The 23,072-nt window shown below is 43.6% G+C and overlaps 1 protein-coding gene across 1 annotated transcript in view; it reads left to right on the top strand.

Annotated features, from left to right (window-relative positions):
• RCOR1 (REST corepressor 1) overlaps window positions 1–23,072 on the top strand; it is an 81,079-nt gene that overhangs the window by 36,360 nt on the left and 21,647 nt on the right. The window contains exons 3-4 of the mRNA XM_048307249.1: window positions 3,075–3,158; window positions 20,717–20,769. Of these exons, the coding sequence (XP_048163206.1) occupies window positions 3,075–3,158; window positions 20,717–20,769 (137 nt within the window). The remainder of the gene's footprint in view (window positions 1–3,074; window positions 3,159–20,716; window positions 20,770–23,072) is intronic.

The following is a 23,072-nucleotide window of genomic DNA, read 5'->3' as shown; positions in this document are numbered from 1 at the left end:
GAGTGATTGGTGGCTCTTTGAGAGGCCTCTGCTCCACTGAGTTTATTCTGGCATGTTTCTTCTCTAACTTGGAGAAGAAAAATAAAATGTGATGTGTCAGGCTGGAGCTGCACAGTGCTGGGCTCCTGCTTGCAGGCAGGGTTTTGCCTTCCTGCGCTCTCCTCGTGTATGGTGTCCATTCCATCTGTGGTCCTTGAAACAGTTTAAACTGGTGCTGTGGTTGAGGGACGTGTTCTGGCTGTCCCTGCTTCCTTATTCTTCTTCCTTGTCTCTAAGGTAGAAAATTAGGAACTGGTATGGAGTTAAAGCTAACAGCTTTTTTGTTGGATTACTTTTATTTTTGTTAAAGCTCAGGTGGATCTCCTGGTTTGGTTTGTCAAGTAATGGTGGAAGGGGAAACAACTTCCCATGCTCTCTTTTGCAGTGGTGCTGTTGAACCATCGTATTTCCTTCTGTACTGATGCCAGTTATTCATGGCTAACTTGAAACAGGGGAGGGGTCAGAAGAAGAGGGAAGGTACTTTCTGACGTGTAGGGGGGACTTGATGTGTGTACACTGGTACAGTGACCTTTGGTAGCTCCTGTTTGCAGACATCCCTGTTTCCCTTTCCCTGTCAGGTGTCCTGACTTGACAGCTCATGGGGAGAGCCTTAGCTGCTGTGGATCGGGGTTTCACATCTTGCAGTGTGCTGCTCTTGCATGTGCCAGGCCTGTGCATTAGCTCAGGGAATCCCCAGGGATGGAGAGCCTCGTGTTGTTGCTCTCCTGTGCAAATCAAGGTATTTCTGCATGCTGGTTCTGAGATGTGTCCTCTCAGCTCCAGAGGGGGAAAAACCCAAAAGCCCCCACAACTTTTTAGAATAATATTGATATAAATGTGTTCTGCCTTGCTTCATCTCCTCCCTTGCACAGTAGAACTTTTTGCGCTTGTGCAGTAAACCACATCTGTAAAATGGGACAAACTTTAAAAACAACATTTTCCTCACAAAGTGAATTTTAAGCTGGATTGGTTTTCTCCTGTGTTTTAGCATATAGTCTGTAGAGTAGGGGTATGTTCTAGGGGTAAAAAAAAAAAAAAAAAAGAGGGATGGGAACTGCTGTGGAAAAAGCAACATCGTACTGTGCCTGATTGGGGCTGCACTTCTCTGCCTGGGTAGAGGCAATGGAAGTTCACATTCCCTGTGAATTCTGATAGTGGAACAAAGTTTAGGGGGTGCTGCTTGTAGTAGAAGGTCTTCCTCTTGGAGGAAGCAACCATGATTCCTGACAGACTTGGGACAAATGGAAAAGCTAACAGTGGGAAAGTGATTACAGAGTGTTTGCTCCCACGACAACTGTGATATGGAACTAATGGCTGTGGCAGAAACTTTACAGATATCTGGTGGGTAGCTAAATGAAAGTGCAGGATTACCTGAAATGTCAGATCTTCTTGTCTGCCAGTATACAGCTTCTCTAAACACAAGTTGCGCTGATTTAACTGCAGTTGCTTAAACAAGCAAACCCCATTGATCCTAGATTGATCTGCTCTCCTAAAAAAAGAGTAACCCTTGCCCTTCTTATGTGGCTATTTTTACACTAAATATACAGCAGATTAAATTGAATTATCTGTATAGCTTTGTCACTGAAGTGCTGAGTGTTAGAATTCATCCTGGTATTCCTTGTCCAGAAGCACGGGACAGTGTTGGTGTGAGCACTGCAGCTGTGCTTGGAATGATGCTGTAAAGGGATGTAACAGCCACTCTGCACTGAGGCCTTTCTTCTGCTAGCCTTACTAAAAAAACCAAAAAACATTCCCGAAAACTGAGTGAAAGATAATGGTGTCTATCATGAAAAAACCTGCTAGTTCAGTGTAAATATGTTGCCAACAGGTCGTTATTTTTAATACATGCTATTTGTGCTCTAAATTTATTGTTAAAATATTTTTGTCATCTAAACCCTGACTGTTCTTAGCTGAGCAGATTTCAGGTTAAAAACAGTCGTGAAACTGAGTGTTCATAGGACTGTAATGTAATTTTGTGTTACTAGATCTTTTCTGACCTGTTTTAATGCTTCATGAAGTGGTGGTTATATGTCTAATTGCACAGCACAGAGAAAATAGCATTGTGTTGAAATATTGCATAAAACTTGAGTGTTATGTGACATTTTGTACTGGAAATAGTACTGTAGGTACTCATTCATAACAAGATTTGCAAGTTTCTCTCTGCCAGGGCGGGTGGTTGGCCTGCCTGTGTGTGTGCTGCCTCAAATGAGGGAGTTTTTTTTTCTCTTCTTCTTGTCCTCTTCCTCCTCCTCCTCTTTTGGCTGCTTGTGACCAAACATCAGCGCAATTGGCAAGAGCTTGCTCTTGAAACATACCTTAGTTTGAAGTTGCTTTTTCTGACTATGCACAGCTGTGGATCTTCACTTGAGACTTTCAGAGCTCTCCTGCCAGCCAGGTGTTAAGCTGGTTAAAAACAGACTTGTCTGAGCGTGGGTGTGTGTCTCAGCGTGGGTGTGAATGCATTTGGATTTCTCTGGAGCAGTTGAGACTAGGACCTGATTGTGACCTGGGGGACCCAGTGTCACCTGGGTGGGCATTCCTGATTGTATGGGGGATGGAGGCACAGAAGGGCTGCTGGGATGGTGCAGGAGGTGCTCAGAGCTGTAATGTGGGAAGTTTTATGCATATGCCTACTCTGAAGTGTTAATCTGTCTGCACACTACAGTCTCATGATGTCCAGGGCTTGGAGCCTTCTGCCTGAGCCCAGCTCCTCCCTTTTTCATTTAATGATGGCTGGAAGAAAAATAATCAAGTGTGCTGGAAGAGAAACATTAATTAACTTTTAATTTAGATCTAACGCATGTTGCTTAGTGTACTGCATGAGTGTGCAGTATCTGTCGTGTTATAGAGAGGGTGATGCATTGAAGAAACAAGGAAAAGCCTCAGGTCGGAATGGGAAGATGGGGTTTTAACTCTGTGGATGGGTTTTATATCTTGATTAAAAGCTGCATATGTGTGATAAGTCACTTTTGTATCCATTTTTGCATCTGAAATTACTTTCTCTGTAACTTGTTTTGTATCTGTTTTCTCTTAAGCCAAACTTGCAAGGCGAAGTCAGGAGAGAGAGAATCTCGGCATGCTGGTCTGGTCACCTAACCAGAATCTGTCTGAAGCAAAATGTAAGTCTGTTCAACTACTTTTATTCCCTTCTTTCCTTCCATGTATCACTTCAAGAATGCAAAGTTGCCACTTTTGGTAGAGAGGTTATGTCTGTGACCTTTCCATTATGAATTGAAATTAATTTGAAAAAAGAAAAGCTTACGAAGCAATCCCCCAGATGATCATTGTTCTCCACTGGGTAGCTGCTCAGTGTCAAATCCACGGGTGCGGGGAAAGCAAGAGAAATGTGACACACATTATTCCTAGATACGAATTCCTTAAGATACTCATCCGCAGGCCTACACAATCTGCTTTGTTTGCTGTTGGTGCTGTAGAAGACAACAGATATAACTGGGGAGAGCAAAATGAAAAGTATTGGGGGGGTGGGAGGCCCGCAAAATATTTGGTAATTAGCAGTACCTTTTCCTCCACAAAGACAAATCCACATCTGGAGCCCATGGAGGTTTTAAATGCCAGAACAATTGCAGTGCCTTGGAATTCCACGTGAGGGCAATTAACAGCACTCTGTGTGTGTCTGGGAACAAGTCTCAGTGCTGCTGCCAGATGGCAGAACTAGTGTTTGAAAGGCTTGTCTAGCTACAGTTCTCCTCATGAATAAGCAGGACTCCTTGATTAAAGGGCTGCTGTTTGAATGCAGTAACTAAACCTAAGTGCTTTTGGGGGAGGGAGCTGAAAAGAGCTAATTTTGACTTTGTGCTTATACCTTGGCTTTTTTTTATCCTTTCTGATTCTGGGACCAAGAATGAGATTCATGCATTCCTGTTTCTCTGCAGTTTCTGTGGTGGCACTATTAAGTAAATCCCCTAGACCCAAGGACTAGGATGCATCATAAGGCACATGTGAAGATGTAGTGGCATTTGCAAATTAAGGCAGCAGAGATTGTGCACAGACTGGCTCTGTCCTGAAAGGCCTGTGCTCTGCCCTTGGGCATTTGTTCCACGGAGCAAGTTGCCCCTTAAATTATGGAAGGATGATGGTACTGTGATCTGCAGATAAAAAGGACTTTGTAAGGATCATGTTTGCCTTCTCTCCTAGTCTGCTTCCTGCTGGCTATTCGATGCTGAAATAAATATGATGAGGAGAGGAATGTATTTGACAGTTATCTACAGCTAGAAACCTCCCAAAAGGTATAACAGCAAGAAATAGTTGCTGCCACCAAAAGGAATGACTATTCATGGGTTGTCTGTGACACAGGATTCCTGTAGCTGCCTCTCAAGTCTGAATGTCTTCTGAATCCCAGCTCAGCTTTGGAACCTTTAACTCCTGCCTGATAGGAAACAGATTTCTTGAAGAGGAAAGAGAATGGAGGAGGGAAAAGAAGATATGTGGAATTGAGTAAAATAATCCGTAACTGAGTATTCTGTGGTAATTGGCACAAAAATATACTCATAGACCATAAAGAGGATATAATATTGGCTAAGAAGAGATCATGAACATAAGAGGTAATTTAAAAAGTAATATGACATTGATAAATAAAAACTAGGTGGCAGTTGTCTGTTAGTAAAGTAAAAAAGTTGGGGGGAAAAAATGTGAATACAGGAGGAAGGGCAAGAAGGAATTTCTCAAAATACTGAAAATTTTAGTAAGAGTATAAACTCACCAGTGAGTTCACCTTCCAAAAGAGGTACAGCAAAAAAATGACAAAATTTCATACGGAGTTTGGGGAAGTGAAGTATGAGGCTGTTGCACCATACATGGCACAAAAAATACCTCCCAGGTGCCTGATTGATGCAGAGGGATGGAGTTAGGAAATTAAGCATCTAGTAGTAGTAGTAAAAATCCAAAGGAGCATTGTGAGAGTTGGTTGAGGGGACCTTGGGGTGGCAGATTGGGAAGAGGGCAGCTGTGCAGGGAATGAAAGAACAGAGTGGGGGGCTGGTTGGTCATAGCTTTGTTTTGTGTCAGTGTGAGCTGATCCTTTTGAAAGGAATCAGATATTCCTCTCTCTATTTGGCATTTCTTAAAAATGAACTGTGAAAAACAAATCCTGCTGAAGGTAGGTGCTTTTGTTTTTTTGAGACTAAAAATGGATTGATTGGTAGAAATAAGTTTATTGCTCTGATGTATTCAAGAGAGCTGTTAGGCACTGATTGCATGAGAGCATGATTCAGTCCCCCTTCCTTGCAAAAGATGGGAACTTCCTCCAAAACACCAGTGCTCTGCAGTGACTGTAGAGCACTTACTAAATGTATCACAAGCAGAGTTCCCTAATCTGCTTCATGGTTTATGATGAAAGAACATCAGGGGACAGGAGGTCTCTCCAGTGACTCAAGTTCACTGACAAGTCTTGGCATCATTGATAGTGAATCCTAATTAAATGACGTCCATGGGGATGTGTGAGAGGACTGATGATGATCAACATTTCCATCAGTGATGTGGGAATTGATATGTAATTGTGGATGAGCCACAGACTGACAGGATGGTAAATAAAATTAATGCTACTGACAATCTTATAGAGTGCTTTGGGTCTTTTCCTAACTTGGACTGCTGCCAATGCGATGAGCTCTTAATGACCCAACTGCAGGGTTATGAATCTCAGTACTGAGATCTCTGGCCTTCTACATCAGCCTGATGTTTGGAAAGAAATAGTTTAGAGAGCAGTCTTGGGGAAACAGTGGGCAGGTAATTCAGCAAAGCTTCCCAGTGTCCTGCTTGACCCAGAAGATGATGTGGGTGTAAAGAGTGAGGTAGTTGCTGGAACAGTGTGCTGCCTCTCCACCCAGCAGCATTCAGGGGAATGAACCTTGGCTTCAGTGTTTAAAAACTGAGAAAAGCATGGAGACAGGAGCTACTGAAACGATTTGGAAACAGAAGATGAGGCAAATTCCATCTGTTTAGCTTACTGAAAAGAGACTGAGAGGGGACTATTGTCAATTACTCTCTCAAAGAGAAATCTTGACATAAGAGACACACATAATACAAATAGATGGCTGCAAAATAAGCCCACACAGACTGAAATGAAATGTCCGAGTGCGTGGAGGTTTTTTGGTGATTGACTACTGGCAGTTATCCAGGGAAGTGATGGATTCGTGTATTTCTTTATGCCTTTTTAAACCATGGGTTTTTGTGATGTGTGTTATCTTTTGTGGGGGAGTTAATTCATTGGCAGTGTGAAATTGCAAAGTGGAAGGAGCTGTGGTCTCCAGGAGGTTGTTGTAGCCCCTTGGGCTGTATGTCTGTGAGTCCCAGCTAGCATATCCATTTTAATACTACTGTTCAGGCTGAAGTGTGGATGAACAAATCAGCAGCACATTGGTACATGTGATGACTTTTGTTTGTACTCCAAAACCTTTAATCCATCCTATGCCTGTAAGTCACAGGACTCTTCTCTGTTCCTATGGCTGGGGCTCAGCGTACAGATGGAAGTAGTGCAGCACATGTTAGCTCTTCCTTAGAGTGAGCTGTAGCTCTTGTGAGCAGGAGAGTTCTGTGCAAAGAGTGGAACTTGAGCAACCCACCCTTGTTAAAGGGGAATCTGTGCTAAAAAACACTGAGCAGATCTGTGACAATGCTCAGTGCGCCTGGTGGGTTTGACAGAGGGATGGCCAAACTGTTGAGATGTTGTGGGAGAGTCTCCTGTAAGCTGCTGAAATGAATCCTGGAAAGACCAGTGTGTCAGCCAAGACCTGGTAAATATCTTCATACCTGATGCTCCAGGCTCACACAATTAGTTAAAAACTTGTTTGGGTCTCATGCATCCTGTGTGTTGAAGAAATGTTTTAATCACACTGGAGAAACCTTTTACCTGGATGTCATGAAGTGATGGATGTAATAGAGAAGATGAAAACAAAAGTATGTGTTGGCACATTGCTGATTTTTTTTATCCTGTGCCTTGTTAACCATTAATCCTGGATACAAACCACTTACTGCATTGCCCATATTAATACCAAAGTTGAATGCTGCCAGCGTGGTTCAGCCGACTTCTGTCTTTGAGGGGTCACTTGCATAGCAGTGCCACCATAGCAGTCACAAAGCCCAAAACTAGGAGTTTGTCCTGTCTCTTTTGAAGAAGAAAGAAAGAAAGAAATGTCACTGTGCAGTAACTGAACATTTGGACTTAAAATAACTGTGCTCCCCTTCTAGTTCTGCTCCAAATACCCTGTGCTATGGCTGGGGTCACACCTCTCACAGAGAACTTGCTCTCGAAGTGAGACTCCCGAGAGGCTCTGTGGACTTGGTGCCATGGAGAGCAGCTGTTCTGGCTGTGCTGGGACTCTGTCACAGAGGGTGGGGAACGACATGGGAGGAAGAATGATGCCTTGAGCAAGGTGACATTGAGGAGCAGGAACAGATAGGTGGAAGACAGGCATCTGCTCTCTTGGAGTGGCACGTGGTGAAGGAGGAGGGGAAATAGTGAAAAATGCATTATAATGATGCTGTGGAAACCCTGCACAGAATCGAGCTGGGCCAGCATGAAGCTATTAATAAAACAGCAGTGTCTCTCTCTGTGCCAAGTGCGCCAGTGAGTGGAACCAAAAAAATGACTTTGGGTTGATTTAGAAATGAGCAAGTGTTGGCATGCAGCAGCTGCCCAGGAGCAAGGCATGTACACCGGACGAGAGGGTAGGATGTGATTATTGATTTTATGCATCTGCAGTTCAAAGGTGAACTACAAGAAGGAAAGATGTATTGTTTTGGTAGTGTTAAGCTCTGCTTTGAAAGTATTTTTTCTTCTCTCTTCCTGACAGAATATGTGTGCTGCTAGATGGGAGTTTTGTTTTCTCACTGATATCTTGGTGGATATCTCCAGTGGATTTACAGTTTATGGAGTGTCATTGAACAGGCACACACTATTCCTAATACCCGTGGGACACTGGACCATGGATGGCAGCTGGATCTTCTGGTCTTGCAGTGCTGCTTCTGTTTGACCTGATGGTTGACTGGTGTTGCCAACTTCAACGTTCACCAGTCCCTTCCTCTTTTGAGGCTGCTGCTGGCTCCCTGCATTAAATTATGCCTGCCTTGGTGCACATGGAGGGAATTCAGATATCCTCCTTCCTTCTGTGGAGGGGAAATAGAAAGACCCAGGAGACATGGGGACAGAGAAATTCCAGAATTAGGTGAAACAGCTGAGTGCTCCAACACCCTCCTAATGTGCTTGGCCAAACCCTCTGGCTGTGGGGAAAGGGAGCAGTCCCTAAATGTGCTGCAAAACCTGATGCTGGGAAGGCAGTAATGTGCCAGCTGAGGCTCTGATGGAGGAAGAAGTGCTGGTTGCTATGGTTACTAAAGATATTAACCCTGTGGTGTTTGAATGGGCAAGGTTTAGTTAACTGTGCCACAGGCTGGGTAACTGTTCGGGAGCATGTGGTGCTCCACCCTAAGAAGTTACGAGTTGGCATTCAGGATTTCAAAAGCCCATGTCCCAACCACGTTTTGAAGTATGCCCTGGTCCTTAGTGTGTTAGCAGCCTTCTTAGGGTGCGAGTGAGTTTTGGTAGCTCTTTTCAGTCTTCTGTTGTGATGGTGAATGCCAAAATTTCTGAGGGCAGGTTGCAGGTTTAAGTGGCCAGAGTCTGTCTCCAGCTTTAGTTCATGGACTCTGGATTCCTCTTCAGATTTTTTTCTAAAGGGAATGTTGAGCAAGCTTGGAAATATGTTTTTTCTCTTTTCTAATTTAAAATGACTATCAGAATAAAGGAAATGAAAATGTCTTCTAAGGTAACTGCATGTGTCTGATCATGATTTGTGTGGCTGGTTTCTGTTTTCAGTGTGTAGCTGAGCCATAGCTGTTTTAAGAAGAGCTTCTGTTTGGACACAGCCTTTCCCCCTTGGCTTACTTATTTTGTCCTGTGAATTCTGTGGACATTCTACTCCATCACTATCGTCATTAGCTCTCATTTTCCATGGGGTATAGAGTGCCCTAGCACTAAATAAATGTGAGCAGAAAACCACAAATGGGAGAGTGTAGACTGGGGAAAGCATTGATCTTAAAATCTCCCTTTTAGAAAATAAAGCCCCTATTTAACAGGATGCATTTAAAATGGAAGGGAATATTGCTTCAGAGATACTTGAGAGTCATGTCCTCCCCAGCACACAGGCACCCTTCCTCAGGCAGCAGCAGTGAGGCAGAGGATGTAGTCTGGTATGTACTCAGCATCAGAAAAGCTGCTTTTTAAGTCCCTTCTCTCCATCATGCCCTAAGCAGGATCCTTGAAACCGTTGAAATTGTGGTTTTATTTTGAGTCGCCTCTCCCCTTCATCCCCTATCATGACCTGGTTTATGACTCCACAAACGGTTGTGTTGATACTCAGTAAGAGTGCAGCCACCTTAGCCAGGGATGGGAGAGTAGGAGCTGCTTAGGCTTTGCTATCAGAGAGAAAAAAGTATTGTTGAACTCTTAGGTGAGCTTATACTTGGGGATTTTTGTTGGCTGGCTAAGTGCTTTGGGAGGTTGTGAAGGAAGGAGCATATATATTGTGCTTCTCCTGTTTGGGATTTTTCTGCTTGTTTGTGTCCAAGGTTTTACTTGTTGAGGCATTGGTTTCCTTTTTTTTGGAGTAGTAGAAGTATGAGTTCTTAAAAAAGAGCTGCTAAGTCTCTAAGGGGTGGACTTCAGGAGTTGTGATTGTCTCCTGAAGGTAGGTGCTGACCTTTTGTTGCTCAAGTGAGGATAACAAAAAAATCCAAACTTAGGTTTGTGCTGTTTGTGTATGCTCCTTACCTAGAAATACGGGTTTGTTGTCTGTCCTGGTGACAGCACAAAGGATTAATGTAAAAGCAGAATTGGGTTTATGTTTATCCCTAATCCAAATTTCATACTATGCAGCAAACCTGGCAGCTGTGAAGCTTGGATGTAAATACAGTAGCTGGAGAATGCAACTCCATGAATTCAGAAGTGAAAGAATTAGTGTTTAATTTAAGATTCTGCTTGAATTTATCTGTAGAAATAATAGTCACGGCCACTTTTCCCAGCAGCTGCAGTTGCTGCACTTCAGAAAATGCTCAAAAGACAAAGGTGAAGGCGTGCAATTTGTCATTTTAGCTAAGGCGACTTCTGATGCTTATAGTAGCAATATTGTGAATAGCAAAAAGAAGATAACCAGCGTTCAAAGGCTATGGGTGTATCCCTGAAATGGCTGAGTTGCCTCAAACTTAGCTGCAGTTTCCCCTTTGTTTGTCATCTGCTGTTCTAGTTGCTGTTGCAACGCTGTGTGGAAATCTCAGAGCAGTTCTTTCATCATTATTGCTGCAGGTTGATATTTCTGGATCCTGAATGCATATTTAAATTAAGATGAATTTTTAACCCTTTCACAGTAGTGGAGTCAGGAAAGCAATTTAATTTGAGGGAACTAGGGTGTGTATTTGGATGGATTTTAACAAAGATACACTGGATTGTGGTGTTGTGTTTCGTTTTGTTGTTTGGTTTGGGTTTTTTTTTGTCCAAAGCCTACAAACGAAAAAAAACCTGAAGAAGAAGAGAATGTGTTAGAGAGTATCCAGGAAAAGGATGTCTTATCTAAGGTAGCTGTGTTATCCTGGAGGAATTTTTGCTGCTGTGCTGGGAGGGGAGAGGTAGTCACCAGTTTCTTCATGTGCCTTGTTCTCTCCTGCCACCTGTTTGTTCCTCCTTTTCACTGCAGTGTGATCCAGGCCTTCTCTGAGTGCGTCAAGATGACCCACTTTGAAAATGCCGACTTACCACTACTGTGGGATTGAACTGGTGCTGGCGTTCGGAAGAAGCTTTTTTCCTAAGAGGAGTTTAGAGACAGGATGATGTGGATGTAATGGAGTGATGATAGCTGTGTTAAGAGTTACCCTGGCAGTGAGCCTTGATCTGAAATACGTTTGGGAGCAGCTTTAGCCAGCCTGATCAGCACTGCACGAGTTGTAGGACCTGTATGACGAGAACTAGGAGGCTGCAGCTGCTTCATGCTGCTTGGCCCAGCCCTGGGACGGGCTGAGTGTTCCCCAGTCTTGCTGGGAATGGTAGGCTTAAGGCATTTCAGAGGACTAGGTTGTTTTTTCTGGTCTCTTGTCTCTTAATGGTAGTTGAGATTAAAAAATAAGAAGGGTCAGGGAACTGAGGGTAACTTTCTGTGTTCTTTTTTAAAAATTATTTTCATTAGAGCAAAGTTATTCAGCATGTACATATTTATAGGTTTGTGATGGAAGCTGTGCATAGGCAGGGAGGAGCTCTTGTGGGAGATGCCTCCACTGAGGAATGCTTGAGGAGGTCATAGCCATAACAGCTTGTTACGATGAGTTCATATGCTACCTTTACAGACCTGCTAGTTCAGGAGGCAAAGCAGCTAGGCTTTCTCCAGGATGTGTGCCAGAGCTTCCCTCATCATTATGTGTTTGCTGTGGCATTATTTGCTCTAATTAGGAACCACTCCTGCTACTTAATTTTCCTGTACTCTTACTTTTGCCCTCTATGTTAAGTTACTTCCCTGTTCATGTGCTTCTTGTGCAAATTCATATTATGGTAGGGTTGCAGTGAATTTTCTAGCACTACAAGGATTAATGGTAATACATAACTTCGCAGGAAGGACTGGGTTTCTAACTCCTGGCTAAAAGCCATGACTACCTACCACTGATATTCCAGGGTCTATTTAGTAACATCGGTTTATCATAGGCTTTTCCACAGAGTCTCTTGAAGGCTGAGAGCCTGTATGTAGTCTATGTTTCAGCATGTGCTGTAAGAATCTGTAACTTGATTTTTTTCTAAATCAACTTAATTTGACAGGTATGTTAATTCCTTAATATCTGTCAACATAACACTAATGCTTTGGTTTAGAGGCTACTGAAGGATGATGTTATCCAAGACCTGGCTGTGGAACCTTGCTGTCTTTCTTCATGGACTTCTTGGAGAGGTCAGGCACGTCTTTGCACCTCTTCTTCTTCTAAGCCTATAGGAAGTAAATAAGTGCAAGAATAGATGCTCTGAGTGTTAGTGTCTCCCAAAGGCTGACCTGTCTGTAGTGGGGTGATCAGCATCTGCTGAGGGCAGCAGCTGTGTGACTCAGACTTGCCTCTTTCCTCCTGCTGACTGCTGTCTTGCCCAATGCTTCCTTTTCTGCTCAAGTGACATCCCTCAAGGAGGTTTGCTTTTGTGTCAAATGTAAAGAGAGTCAGCGTGGCTTCTCCTTTCTTGTCACAGGCCTTATTATCAGTAACAATAATAATGAGCTGTAATTTAACCTGGTGGTTATTCTGTTCCCGCACACCCCTTGTGTGTGCACCCTCATGCTGCACAAGGACCCTGTGTTGCGGGGAAGTGGAGTTGCACATGCTGTTTAGGAAGCCTGGCTCTCATACAGGGCTTTCATTAGTCTACATTCCTACAACAACAGAGAATATAATAGTTCTGGTTTTTAGGAGCTTTCAGAACCATTTTGAGGTTGGAAAATGGACCTTGTGGAAGGTTTCACCCTCTTTTGAGTGTTTTCAGTCTGGATATTCCTTGGTGGCTTCTGAAGCTGGTTGGCAGCAGGCTACTTGGTGAAGCTTTGTGGTATTCTCACTGACTGTTTTGCAGACCAAGAATTTCAATGTATAAAGCATGATGTGGATGAAGAGTTGAGAATGGTCCTAGCAGGGTACTGAAGCCTTGTATTGGACAAGGCTTCTGACTCCGTGGTCTCCCGTACTGATTCTGTCATTAGTGTGTGTCAAAATGGGTTTTGTTGTTTTTTTCAAATTAGCAGGTATGGCTTTTGGAAAGCATTCACAGGATCAGGCATTCTCAAGGATTGAGAATGATAATTTCCGTATGAAAGTCTGTGCAAAGGCAGTTTCTTCTAACACAAGTTAGCATCCCCTGCACTGAACAATATGATGAATTTTTTTTAAAAAATAATCTACTTCTTGTCGCAACTGTATTGATAATGTTGCTACTTGAGTTACTTGGGTGTGTTGCTGCCTGTAGTTGAAGTGTATAATCCAAGGCTGTAACCTCCCAGTAGAGTAAACTCAAGCCATGGTTTGACAGAAGAATAAATCTGGTTTTAGGGCTTCTTGGACTGAATTGAGATGAATAATGCAAAGAGCTGTTTTGTCATAAATTCATTTTGTTGTTTAGGTGTTTGCTGTGTGCATTTGTCGTGTCTGTAACTTCTCATTCTGTTGTGGAAGGCCATACATGGGAATGAGTGTTTTCTCCCTGCCGGAAGCTAATGTGTGCTGGGTTTGTGTTCTCACATGGGCTTTCAACCCAATATCAGTTGCTCTGATAATGACATTTAATGCGGTTCAGTGTCTGTGTCTGATTTAAGATCAGGCTTGCAGTGCTAAATGATAGCCATGCTCAGATTCCATATGGTCACAGTTTACGTCCCCGGGTGATCCCATTTGGTTCTCCCTGTTCTGTGCTAGGTCCCATAGACAGTATTTCCTATTTGCTACTGCCCTGTCAGATCTCTCTCATCCTTTTCTGTAGTACATCCAGCAACATCTGGGTTTGTGGTACTCAGGGCTCTGTAGATATTCAAACCTGTGCCATCCCTCCAGTGAAGTGGTGTTTAGTGCTATGACAGGCAAATTTCTGACTGAAGGTTGAATGTGATGGATGTATAAAAAGCAGTCTTTCTTCCCAGAGGATCCTCTGTGGATGTCCTTACCATGGGCATCCACATGGCCTTTCTGGAGGAGAACAGCAGCATCAGAGAGCATCAGCCGTCTGGTTTTCCTTATGGTAATCCTCATTAACACACTGCCCCATGTATATACACAGTGTCTTGAGACTTTTCATGGTGTGATGGTGTCAGCTGAGGGTGCAACTTCAGGGATGAACATATGTTGGTAAAGGCTTTAAAAGTTACAAGTATACTAGCAAAACGCCTTTCCTGGTAGAGAGTTTAATATAGTTTTGGCAAGCCACAAAATCTGTGCTAATTTGTCAGTACACCAGTGGCTGTAGTGCAGCTTTCTAGCTGGTAGAGCAAAATCTAAAGGCAGGTGAGTGGGGTCTTTAACCATCACTGAGGTTTCAACTTTGAACTTGTCCTTAGATGCAGGCCATGCAAAGAGCAGTATTAAAAATAATAAAAAAGGAGGTAGGAAATACGGTGTTTCTTTTTAGTTTATTAGTGTGCACTGCTTGGGGACTGACTGCCTCTGTGTGACAAAAGAAGCTTTTGGTAGGTATTAGGGCTTTTAAAGGGATAAATCTCCCAGCAGTGGGGCACTCCATTTTATTCTTTGATTTATTCTCTCTGAGGCTGCAGTTTCTGTGCTCCAGTTGTGGTTCTGTGAACAACTTTTTCCTCACCAGTGCAAGTTTACGTAGACATGTTCCTACCCACCTGCTCATCCCTGTCACTGTGCTGTGCTGGGGCAAGGAATGAGTCGCGCTTTTGGCTTGAGCCAGTCTCATTCCTCGCTAATACTAGGAGGGCTTATCTCTTCTCAGGCTTGTGTAACCTCACAACAAAGGGATTTTTATATGGTACACAACAGTATAAAAAGTACAAAACTGTTTGAGTAGCTTTCTGCTTTGGTGGTGGTCAGCTGATCAGTGCCTTGAATGTCTCCAGAGCTGGTACAGGACAAGGGGGCAACCTGTGTGGGTAGGGCTGGTGATGGGAGGGTCCAGGACTGCCCCTCCTAGGAGGTCAGAGCATCTCCATACTTTCAGCCGCCATTCAGTGCTTGTATGCCTTTAACTGCTGCTTGGCTGAGGAAACTGGTGTGCTGGGGGAGAGTTTTTGGATGGAACAGTTTGCCAGTCTGGTTCCCTGGGATTCCAGGCAAGTGCTTGTGCTCACAAGTGGAAAGAGGTGGATGGAAGTGGATGGAAGATAGGGGTGCTTAGTCTGGTCCTGCTGCCATAGGAGACTTTTAATGCAGTGGCACCCTATGGTCCTTGGTATGTTGACAAGAGATGATACACAAGTAAATCTGAGCAACAGGGAGGTAAGTGGGTGGGAGGTTGGTAGATACTGTGGTATCCTATGACTCAAGTTATCGTGCCCTGCTGCAACATATTTTCTCTTGCTCCTATTCAAGTAAGCTTCTCCAGGTAAGGTGATTTGTCTTTTGCCTTGCAATTGCATCCAGACTTTATCCTCACCTGCTGCAGCTGCAATGGAGTTGAAGCCTAAATCCTCTTGTGCCTTCAGTTGCTTGAAGTGGTTTTTAAGTAGCCTTTGTGTCTGTGTAACTAGCACTCTCTGTTCCTAGAAATGGTGTTAAAGGAGGCTGTGTGCCTGCCCAGGTGGGTCAGCACAGGACACAAAACACGTCTGTGCTTTGTTTCCTGCTCTTCTCCTGCCTGTTACACGCATCACATCAAGAAGAGGAAATAGCTTTTCCAAGGCGTAAGAACCTTTTGAGTAGAAACATAGGATAATTAAGGTTAGAAAGACCTCTAAGATGAGGTGAGATTTATTTTCTTTTAAGTGCTTTTGTTCAGGATCTTTGCCTGCTTCCCCTGCTTCCAGTTGCAGCTAACTTTAGGGAGACAATTGAGCAGACTCGTGTGCTTTTGGCAGCTTCCTCTCCCGAGCTGGGACCACGAGGTGGCAGGAGTGTTCCACCGTTGCCGTCCGGGCAGCGGGACAGCAATGCAGCTGCTCATTTTTATAGGCGAGGCGAAAACTGTGCTCGGTTGTTTGCATACCATAATTGTGTTTTGAAATTTGGAAAAGTTTCACGTGTATGTGTCTACATGTCCTTATTTTCTTTATATAGTATGGATTTATTTTGGGTCTTGACTGTCTTCTTTTTATTTATTTATTTATTTATTTATTTTTTGTTCCTATTCTCAGGGGAGATAGAGGGGAGGGAAAGATGTATAGCAACATCCAGAATTCCTTGCAGGTTCCAGCATTGATCAAACCCTGTGAAGCACATTACCGAGGCTGCGAAGGATGCTGCTTTTGTCCTCATTTCACCCTGTTCTGTCAGGGTATTGCATCACATAATATGCAAAGTGTTCAGAACTCCTGCAGTACCCTAGTAATAGGGGTGAACTGAGGTTGCAGCAACAGCTCTACCTCTGCATTCCTGTTGCTTTCTATAGGCTTTAGCACACTTGCTCATGCTGCAAACCTGCCTTGGGGTCACTGAGTTTGCTGAACACAATGTGATCTTTTTGGGGTCATTGAGAAGCAATTTGGGTGGGGGGGAGAAATTCTCCAGAAGGACCCACTCAGAGAGATTGTAATGTGACCAAATGGTGATGAGTGGAGTCATTATTTTCAGGCATTTGTCTTTTCAGAGTTCTCCCACCCTCCCGAAATGAATGCTCATGTTTTACATCTCAATTCACTGTTCAAGGATGCAGGACTGAAAATCAGCAATGCAGTTGTTTGCTCTTGTTCCTCCTTCCCTTTGTCAGGCAGGAGGGTCCCCTTTTCTTTTGCCTGTAGTGAGGAATTTTTGCTGAGAGGTGGTTAGCAAAAGGCAAGTCTTTATGAGAAAGATGGCTGGGAACAAGAACATAGAATTCAGGGGGTTAAGGGCACCATTTTGGTCAAACTTCCCTCTCTAGAGGGCTGGGGTGTGAAAGCATCTTTTGTGCTTTCTTTGCCACTCCCTTCCATTTCCCTTATCTCTTTGGCTGTGTTAGTTAGTGCTACACCCAGGGTCCTTCAGTCATCTCTTATTCAGGGGATGTGTTTTAGCATCTGAGCACCCTGTGCCCCTCTTTGCTGGTGACAGTGTATTTGTGAGGCTCTGTTCCTTTGCATCCCTACCTTTTGTGCTGCTCCTGGCTTCCTGAGCATGACTGGCTGTAGGAAGGGGCTCTTTGGGCCAGTGCTCACTCCATTTTGGGTGTGGGGTGGACAGGGGATCCTGCTCACCCCCATGCAGCTAAAAAGCATGCAAGAGAAGAAATGTAGCCAAGTAGGTGAAGAAATACCAGTTTATGGTTCTCTTCTCTGTCCCTCCCCCCATCTGGTTTCTACTAGCAACAAGAGCCTTCACAGGAGCAATGCATCTCCTGTGTCACACAACTGTCTCTATTCAAGTATCATTGTATTTTTGTCCTGGTCTGTGTTGAAATATCTTTCTGATGTAGGGAAATGAGTTGGATGGGAGGGGAGGATACTCTTACCTACCCTGTTTGGGGAAAAGTTATTCTGGTAGAAGGAGTGCTTGGTGGTATATTTTATGCTGGGGGAAATGAGCTGGGATTGCTCTGCTGCTCTTGCTTGTTCTCTTCTGGAAAGCAGCTCAGAGCTGTGCTGGCAAGCTGTCTCTTCTGGTGTAAGCAGGGCTCTGCCCCAGGCTCCTCTGGCTCTGAACTGTGATGTCTAAACAGATTGCTGGGTTACACGCCGATCGTGACTGAATGCCACTGAAATGCAGTGAGCAGAATTTCACGTGCCTGCTGCCCTGTGCTTGCTAGAGGTGTGGAGGGAAGGCAGAGATGGAAGAGGACACTTCTTTATCTGGTGTGGCATGTAAAGCATTAAGCTTGTGGCAATTCCAGGCTCTACTGGTATGGGAGACTAAAGGGATCCTGTGACTCAGCTTGTGCCATGCTCTTCCTTCCTTACTTCATATGGAGGGGGATGGTAAAGAGCAATCGGAAGGATTGCTCAGGGGACTGTCATACCTCTCAGATGGTGCATGCATCAAAGCGAGTGAGCTCATAATTAGCCAAGAAATGACGAGCAGAAGGGGCTAGATTGGCAGTAAGCAGGCAGGAAACAAGCCAAGAGGAGAGTACGGTGGTGTACTCCTTGTCTGTCCTTCACTCACAAATGCTCTTTTAGTGTGTAGTAGTATTGCTGTGTGCTCATGGTCAGGTTACTGCCTTATTGCCTTTTTCTTATTTTTCTTTTCTCTTCCTCCACTGTAACAATGAGGTATAATACTGTGGTGTTACAGAACTTAACGTGACAGGAAAAGCATCTTGCTTACTTTCATGGTGTCTAGTCACTCATGATCTACTGTTTGGCTCAGTGGTGTATTGACTTGTTGAAGAGAAGTCCTACTGCTGTGTGGAGACCTTGCTAGTATTCTTGCTTAGTTAGGAGAGAAAATGCTGTAATGATTTTTTTGGGGAGCAAGTATGTTTTCATTACTTAACAGCATCAGGCTTAAGAAAGATAATATGCTGGAAAGGAGAACGACCTCATCTCATCTCTGTATATTAAAGGATAAGGTGCTGAAGTCAAATGAAGAACTGTATATCTTTCCATAGTGAAAGCAAGGTAGTTAATGCAGTAGTACTTAGCATTCAGGAGCTTAATTCAGCCTTGGACTTGGGAGAATTCAGCTCCTTTCCCTCCTCCTTCCTTCACGTTCTCCTTAGACAAAATATATAACACTGCATGTGCAATACCTGTTTTTAAGGAAGCAGAGAACTGAACTACAGGGAAGTGCTGCATGTAGGGTTTCCTGGCAGCCTTTTTTTTTTTTTTTTTTTTTGATGTGGTTTTATAACCATCTATAACTCTGGAAGCACCTGAATTTTTTCTTCTGCCCACATCTTACTGATGTTTCCTGTCCTGTTTGGCATGTGGAGGGGGGAAGGATGTATGTATATGAGGCAGTTCCCCCCTCTGTCCCTGTTTACTCTGTGTTTCTCTTCTGGATCACGTTCTCTGCTTGGGATGTGGTTTTACAAGCTGGGTTTTTCCCTGTGGCAAAGCTGATTTTCGAGGTAATAGGCATTGGTAACCCTCAGGATGTTCTTTCAGTGAATGCAGCAAATTCAGCCCAGGAAGTTGGTCATTGTCCCAAGCACCTCCACTGCCTTGGCAACTATTTTGTTTCCTTTGTGCAAGAAAAGGTTGTTTGCAAGAACGGATGGTTTTCATCCCAGTTCAGCATGGTTCTTAGAAACAATTGGTTGACTTGGAGAGACAGATGTGTTTGTGGTGCACCAGTGCAAATTAATGGTTGTGTCTAGGCCTTTTTCTAGCAGGCTAATAAAACTTTTACTGAATGGATCTAGAACACGGAGCAATGAACAGGTTTGTCAGCCTGTTGGGAGTCACCATTGTGTGCAAGTGGGTGCTTGGAAGGACAAGAACCTCATGGAATGTCCTTGATAATGTGGAACTGTGCCTGTGTTTACAGCATGCTCTTCTCCTGCCACAACATGTGGCTGTATTAATAGTCTCGTGGACTTTTGCATGGCACTTAACAAGGCCCTCTTTCCTAACAGCTTTTTGTGAAAATTAACACAAAATTTTTGTGCTTTTCCTTTCCAAATGAAGGTCTGGCATTGCTATTACATGTCATATTGGCTAGTCTAAAGATGGGATGTCTACTTTAAGTACCTAGATCTAAATTCTTATTATTAATGACAAGTTGAAAGTAAGAGGCTGGTGCTTTCCTGCTGTGTGTTTTCTGATTTATCCTTTCTGTTTTCCCAGTACATTTTGAGTTCATAGCTTAGTTTCTAGGCTGAAGGGATAATTGAGGACTGTCCCAGCTTGAAGAACAAGCTTTAAGAATGCCATACTATTCCATAAGAGCATTTATAAAGGCAAAAAATATGGGAGAAGCACATTTGAGAGCTGAAGTTAATCATGAGGCCCAGACTGGGAAATGTGGCTCCCTTAGCTGCAGAGTTCACAGAACCATTTCCTTCCGGAGGTGCTGCGCATGCTCTCCATAAGTCTGGTGCTCAGTAGTGGAATTTGCTTTCATCCCTCTGTATCTGTAGGAGAGGAAGGGGGAATGATTTTTGAGTTCATTGCTATGTGACTCATTGTGAAGTCCAAATTTTGTAGGATGAGAACTTTGGCTGTGTGTATCTGTTGTAGGTCAGGGACATTTAGGTCAGGTTGTCATACAGACAACCAGTGCTTCTGGCATCTTCCACTTCCAGGGGAAGGAGGAGTTTCACCTTTTAGATTATTTTTTTGTTTGTTTTCAAGGGTGTTATTGTCATTACAGTGTGATTAATAATGACCAGGCATAAGGGCACAGACTTCAGAACACCACCACTAGTACTGACTTTGATCCATTCCTCACAAATGGGTGCTGTTGGACATGTGAGCTTGGTCACTCTGAGTGAAAGACGTTTGGGTTTAGTCCCATCTGTACAAAGTGTAAGTCCTCAGGGCATGTTCTCATTGTAAAGATTGAAAGCTCATGGGGCATAATAATACAGGAGGGGGTGGGGTTTGATCCAAGATAAAAACTGCTGAGACCTAAGAATTGAAAAATTTACCAGGATGTCTGCAGTGGTTGTGCAACACTGGGATTCTGGCAGTATTGGAAGATATGGGTTGTGTCTGGGGATGTTTTTCCTTAAGAAAACAACTACTTTGGGGGTATTAAAAAAAATCACCAACAACCAACCAATAAAAAAACCACACCAAAATGAACACACACTGCAAAAAGCAGCTGATACAGTCATGTCTACAGTTTTGATGAACAAGTTCTGAAATACTATAGGCTGTGTTTCAGAAGTACTGGAACTGGATTGGATATCATGCATCATTTAGGCTGTTAAGGAAAATATGTCATTTGTCTGGTGACTTGTTTTTTTCTTTTGTTTCCTTCTTTTCCTGAATTGTTGGAAACAGCAGCTGTTCATGAGTTGTCTCTGGAGGGCTAAAGTCAGAGCTGCAGATCTGGGTTTTTGACTGGGAAGGGGAAGGGAATATGAGATGAGATGCACTTACACCTTCTCTTTGTTTTTCAGTGGATGAATATATTGCCATTGCTAAAGAGAAGCATGGATACAATATGGAGCAGGTAACAACCCTTTGAATATTTTAAAATATTTTTCAGCGTGTATTCAAACATGACTTCAAGTGACTGCCTAGAACTGCTTCTTTCTTTCTGTAACTTCTGTGTTTTCTCCTCTACTACTTATCCCAAAACTGACTGTTCCTAATAGTAGCCTGTGCTCTGTGGATACGGAGTTCACCCCTAGTTTTACATCAAGAGTCAAAAGAAGAAAAACAAAACCATTATAATTTCTAATGGAGTCTGGCCACTAGTATTATGCTTCCTCTGGTGACTGCTTCTTGAGCACTTTCAGAGCCCCTAAACAATGTTAAAAAGATTGGCTTATCTTTGGACAGCTGCCTGATTGCATTGCAGTTTCCAGCTGACTGCTCTGTCTCTGCTTCATGGATGTCTTGGCAGTTATTAATGAGCTACTGAACCATCATGTGCTTTTCTGAGGCAAACCGATACCCAGAGTTATTTACCTTAAAACTGTGCTGCAAATCATTTTGCGTTTCATAGATGAGCACCTTGTCTGTCAGTGCAGTAACAGGGGGATGACTTTGCCAGCTGCCACTGACCTTAGCCAGTACTTGTAACCTAGGGATGGAAATCCTGGTCTGAAGAACAGACCTCTCCTTTATTCCCTGTGGTCTAGGATTGTGTACTAATCTTTCCTGTGTTAACTGACAATGATTTCAGAACTTGCTGGGGAGATGATTAGATCTGTGCCTGGGAAACTTTTCTGAATTCTGTGGAGTTTCCTCATGAACTAATACTTGCCTGGAAAGGGAAGGCAGGGAATCTCATGACTTAGTGTTTTGGCAAATCACAAACTGTCTCTACAAAGAGATTCTACAAAAACTTGAAAGTTTATTAAATTGTTCAGACAGAGGCTGTGAGCATAGAAACAAATTATTGGGATGGGCAAGGGCTTCTATGTAAATGATTCTGCTGTCATCCTTGAGTCAGACTTTGAGTAGTTGATACTCATGCTCAGAAAGACTTCTTACTGAACAAGAACACTGAAGTTGAGATAGCCAGCAAAATTTCCAGCAAAACCAAGAATGATCTGATTTGATAATTGTGGTTTCTAAGAGTGGAAAACAGCAATAAAAGGAACGTCAAAGCATCAAAAGGCTGTGAACTTAAAATGAAAATAAAGATAACTCTATTCAGCTGATATTGGTATACTCTAGTGTTGGATATCGTGGGTAACATTTGCCAAGAGAGATGGTCTTGGAATAGTAGGAAAGGGTTTCATTATTTTAGTGGAGAAGTGTTGTTTGGAAAGTATAGAATGATACAGAAGACTGATCAAAATGAAGCTTGCCATCTTTAAAAAAACCCGCCTATTTTTTGTGGTTTGAAAAACTTAAAATCAGCTAACAGAGATTTGCATTCATTTTAACGTTGAAAATATGGACCTCCCACTCATTCCTTGAAGTCTTTTTCTCCATTTTTTCTTTCCCCTTCTGTGTACAGAAGTTGCATGACTTGCCACATCAGAGTGTAAAGTGGCTGAGCAGCTTGTAAAAGTCTCCCTACTCCTAAAAATTTTCTTATTCCTTCTGTAGCACTCTCACATAATACTCTGGAGTTAAACAAGTTTCCCAGGTCCTTTGGGATTTCCTAGAGAGCTGCGCTAGGCATTTTCAGGAAATAACTGGAGAGGATCTATCTTGTTTTCTCTGGAAGGCACGCATTCATTTTGTATTACAGGGACAAGTGTCAAGGCTTTCAAATCAGGATGATTTGTTGTGTCACCAAGGGAAACTCTGTCTTCAGCAGGTATCATCAGAGTTGCTGTTGGCTGGGTAACTGGACAAGCTGATACAGACTCCCTGGAAGGCAGTAAAAGCTCACTTTAGCAATTGGCCACCATCTCTGGGCTTTGCTGGCCATGGCAGCCCTCTCCCACACGCACATTCCCCTGACAGCCGGTCACTTTGCTCCGCTGTCCAGGTGGCTTGGCTAACAGTTATCATACAGAGATTGCCTTTTTTCCAGCTGTGCCCACAGCCCAAACCCTCTCTTTGCAGGCTGAGACGTGCGAGTCTGCTGCAGGGAGTGGGAGCTGCTGGCAGGGTGCTGGGGCATGTGCTCACTGGTGCTCCTCTGCCCAGCGGTGTTCCCGTCGAGCTGCCCTTTCTGTGCCAGCACGGCTCCCATCCCTGTCCTTTCACTCCCCTTGCCCGTGGCTGAGTGCCCTGTTGTTGGCTCTACTCCTGGTAGATGATGGCTGGAGGCTCAGGGCTGTGCTGTGGGAGTCCCTGCAGCCTGGTCAGCTCCAGGGCAGCAAAGGGCAGGCTCTCTGCAGGCCAGTG

This window comes from Corvus hawaiiensis, chromosome 6, assembly GCF_020740725.1.
Source record: "Corvus hawaiiensis isolate bCorHaw1 chromosome 6, bCorHaw1.pri.cur, whole genome shotgun sequence".
In the NCBI taxonomy this organism is placed as follows: domain Eukaryota; kingdom Metazoa; phylum Chordata; class Aves; order Passeriformes; family Corvidae; genus Corvus; species Corvus hawaiiensis.
Note: the sequence above shows the minus strand (reverse complement) of the source record. Positions and strands in the feature narration are given on the sequence as shown.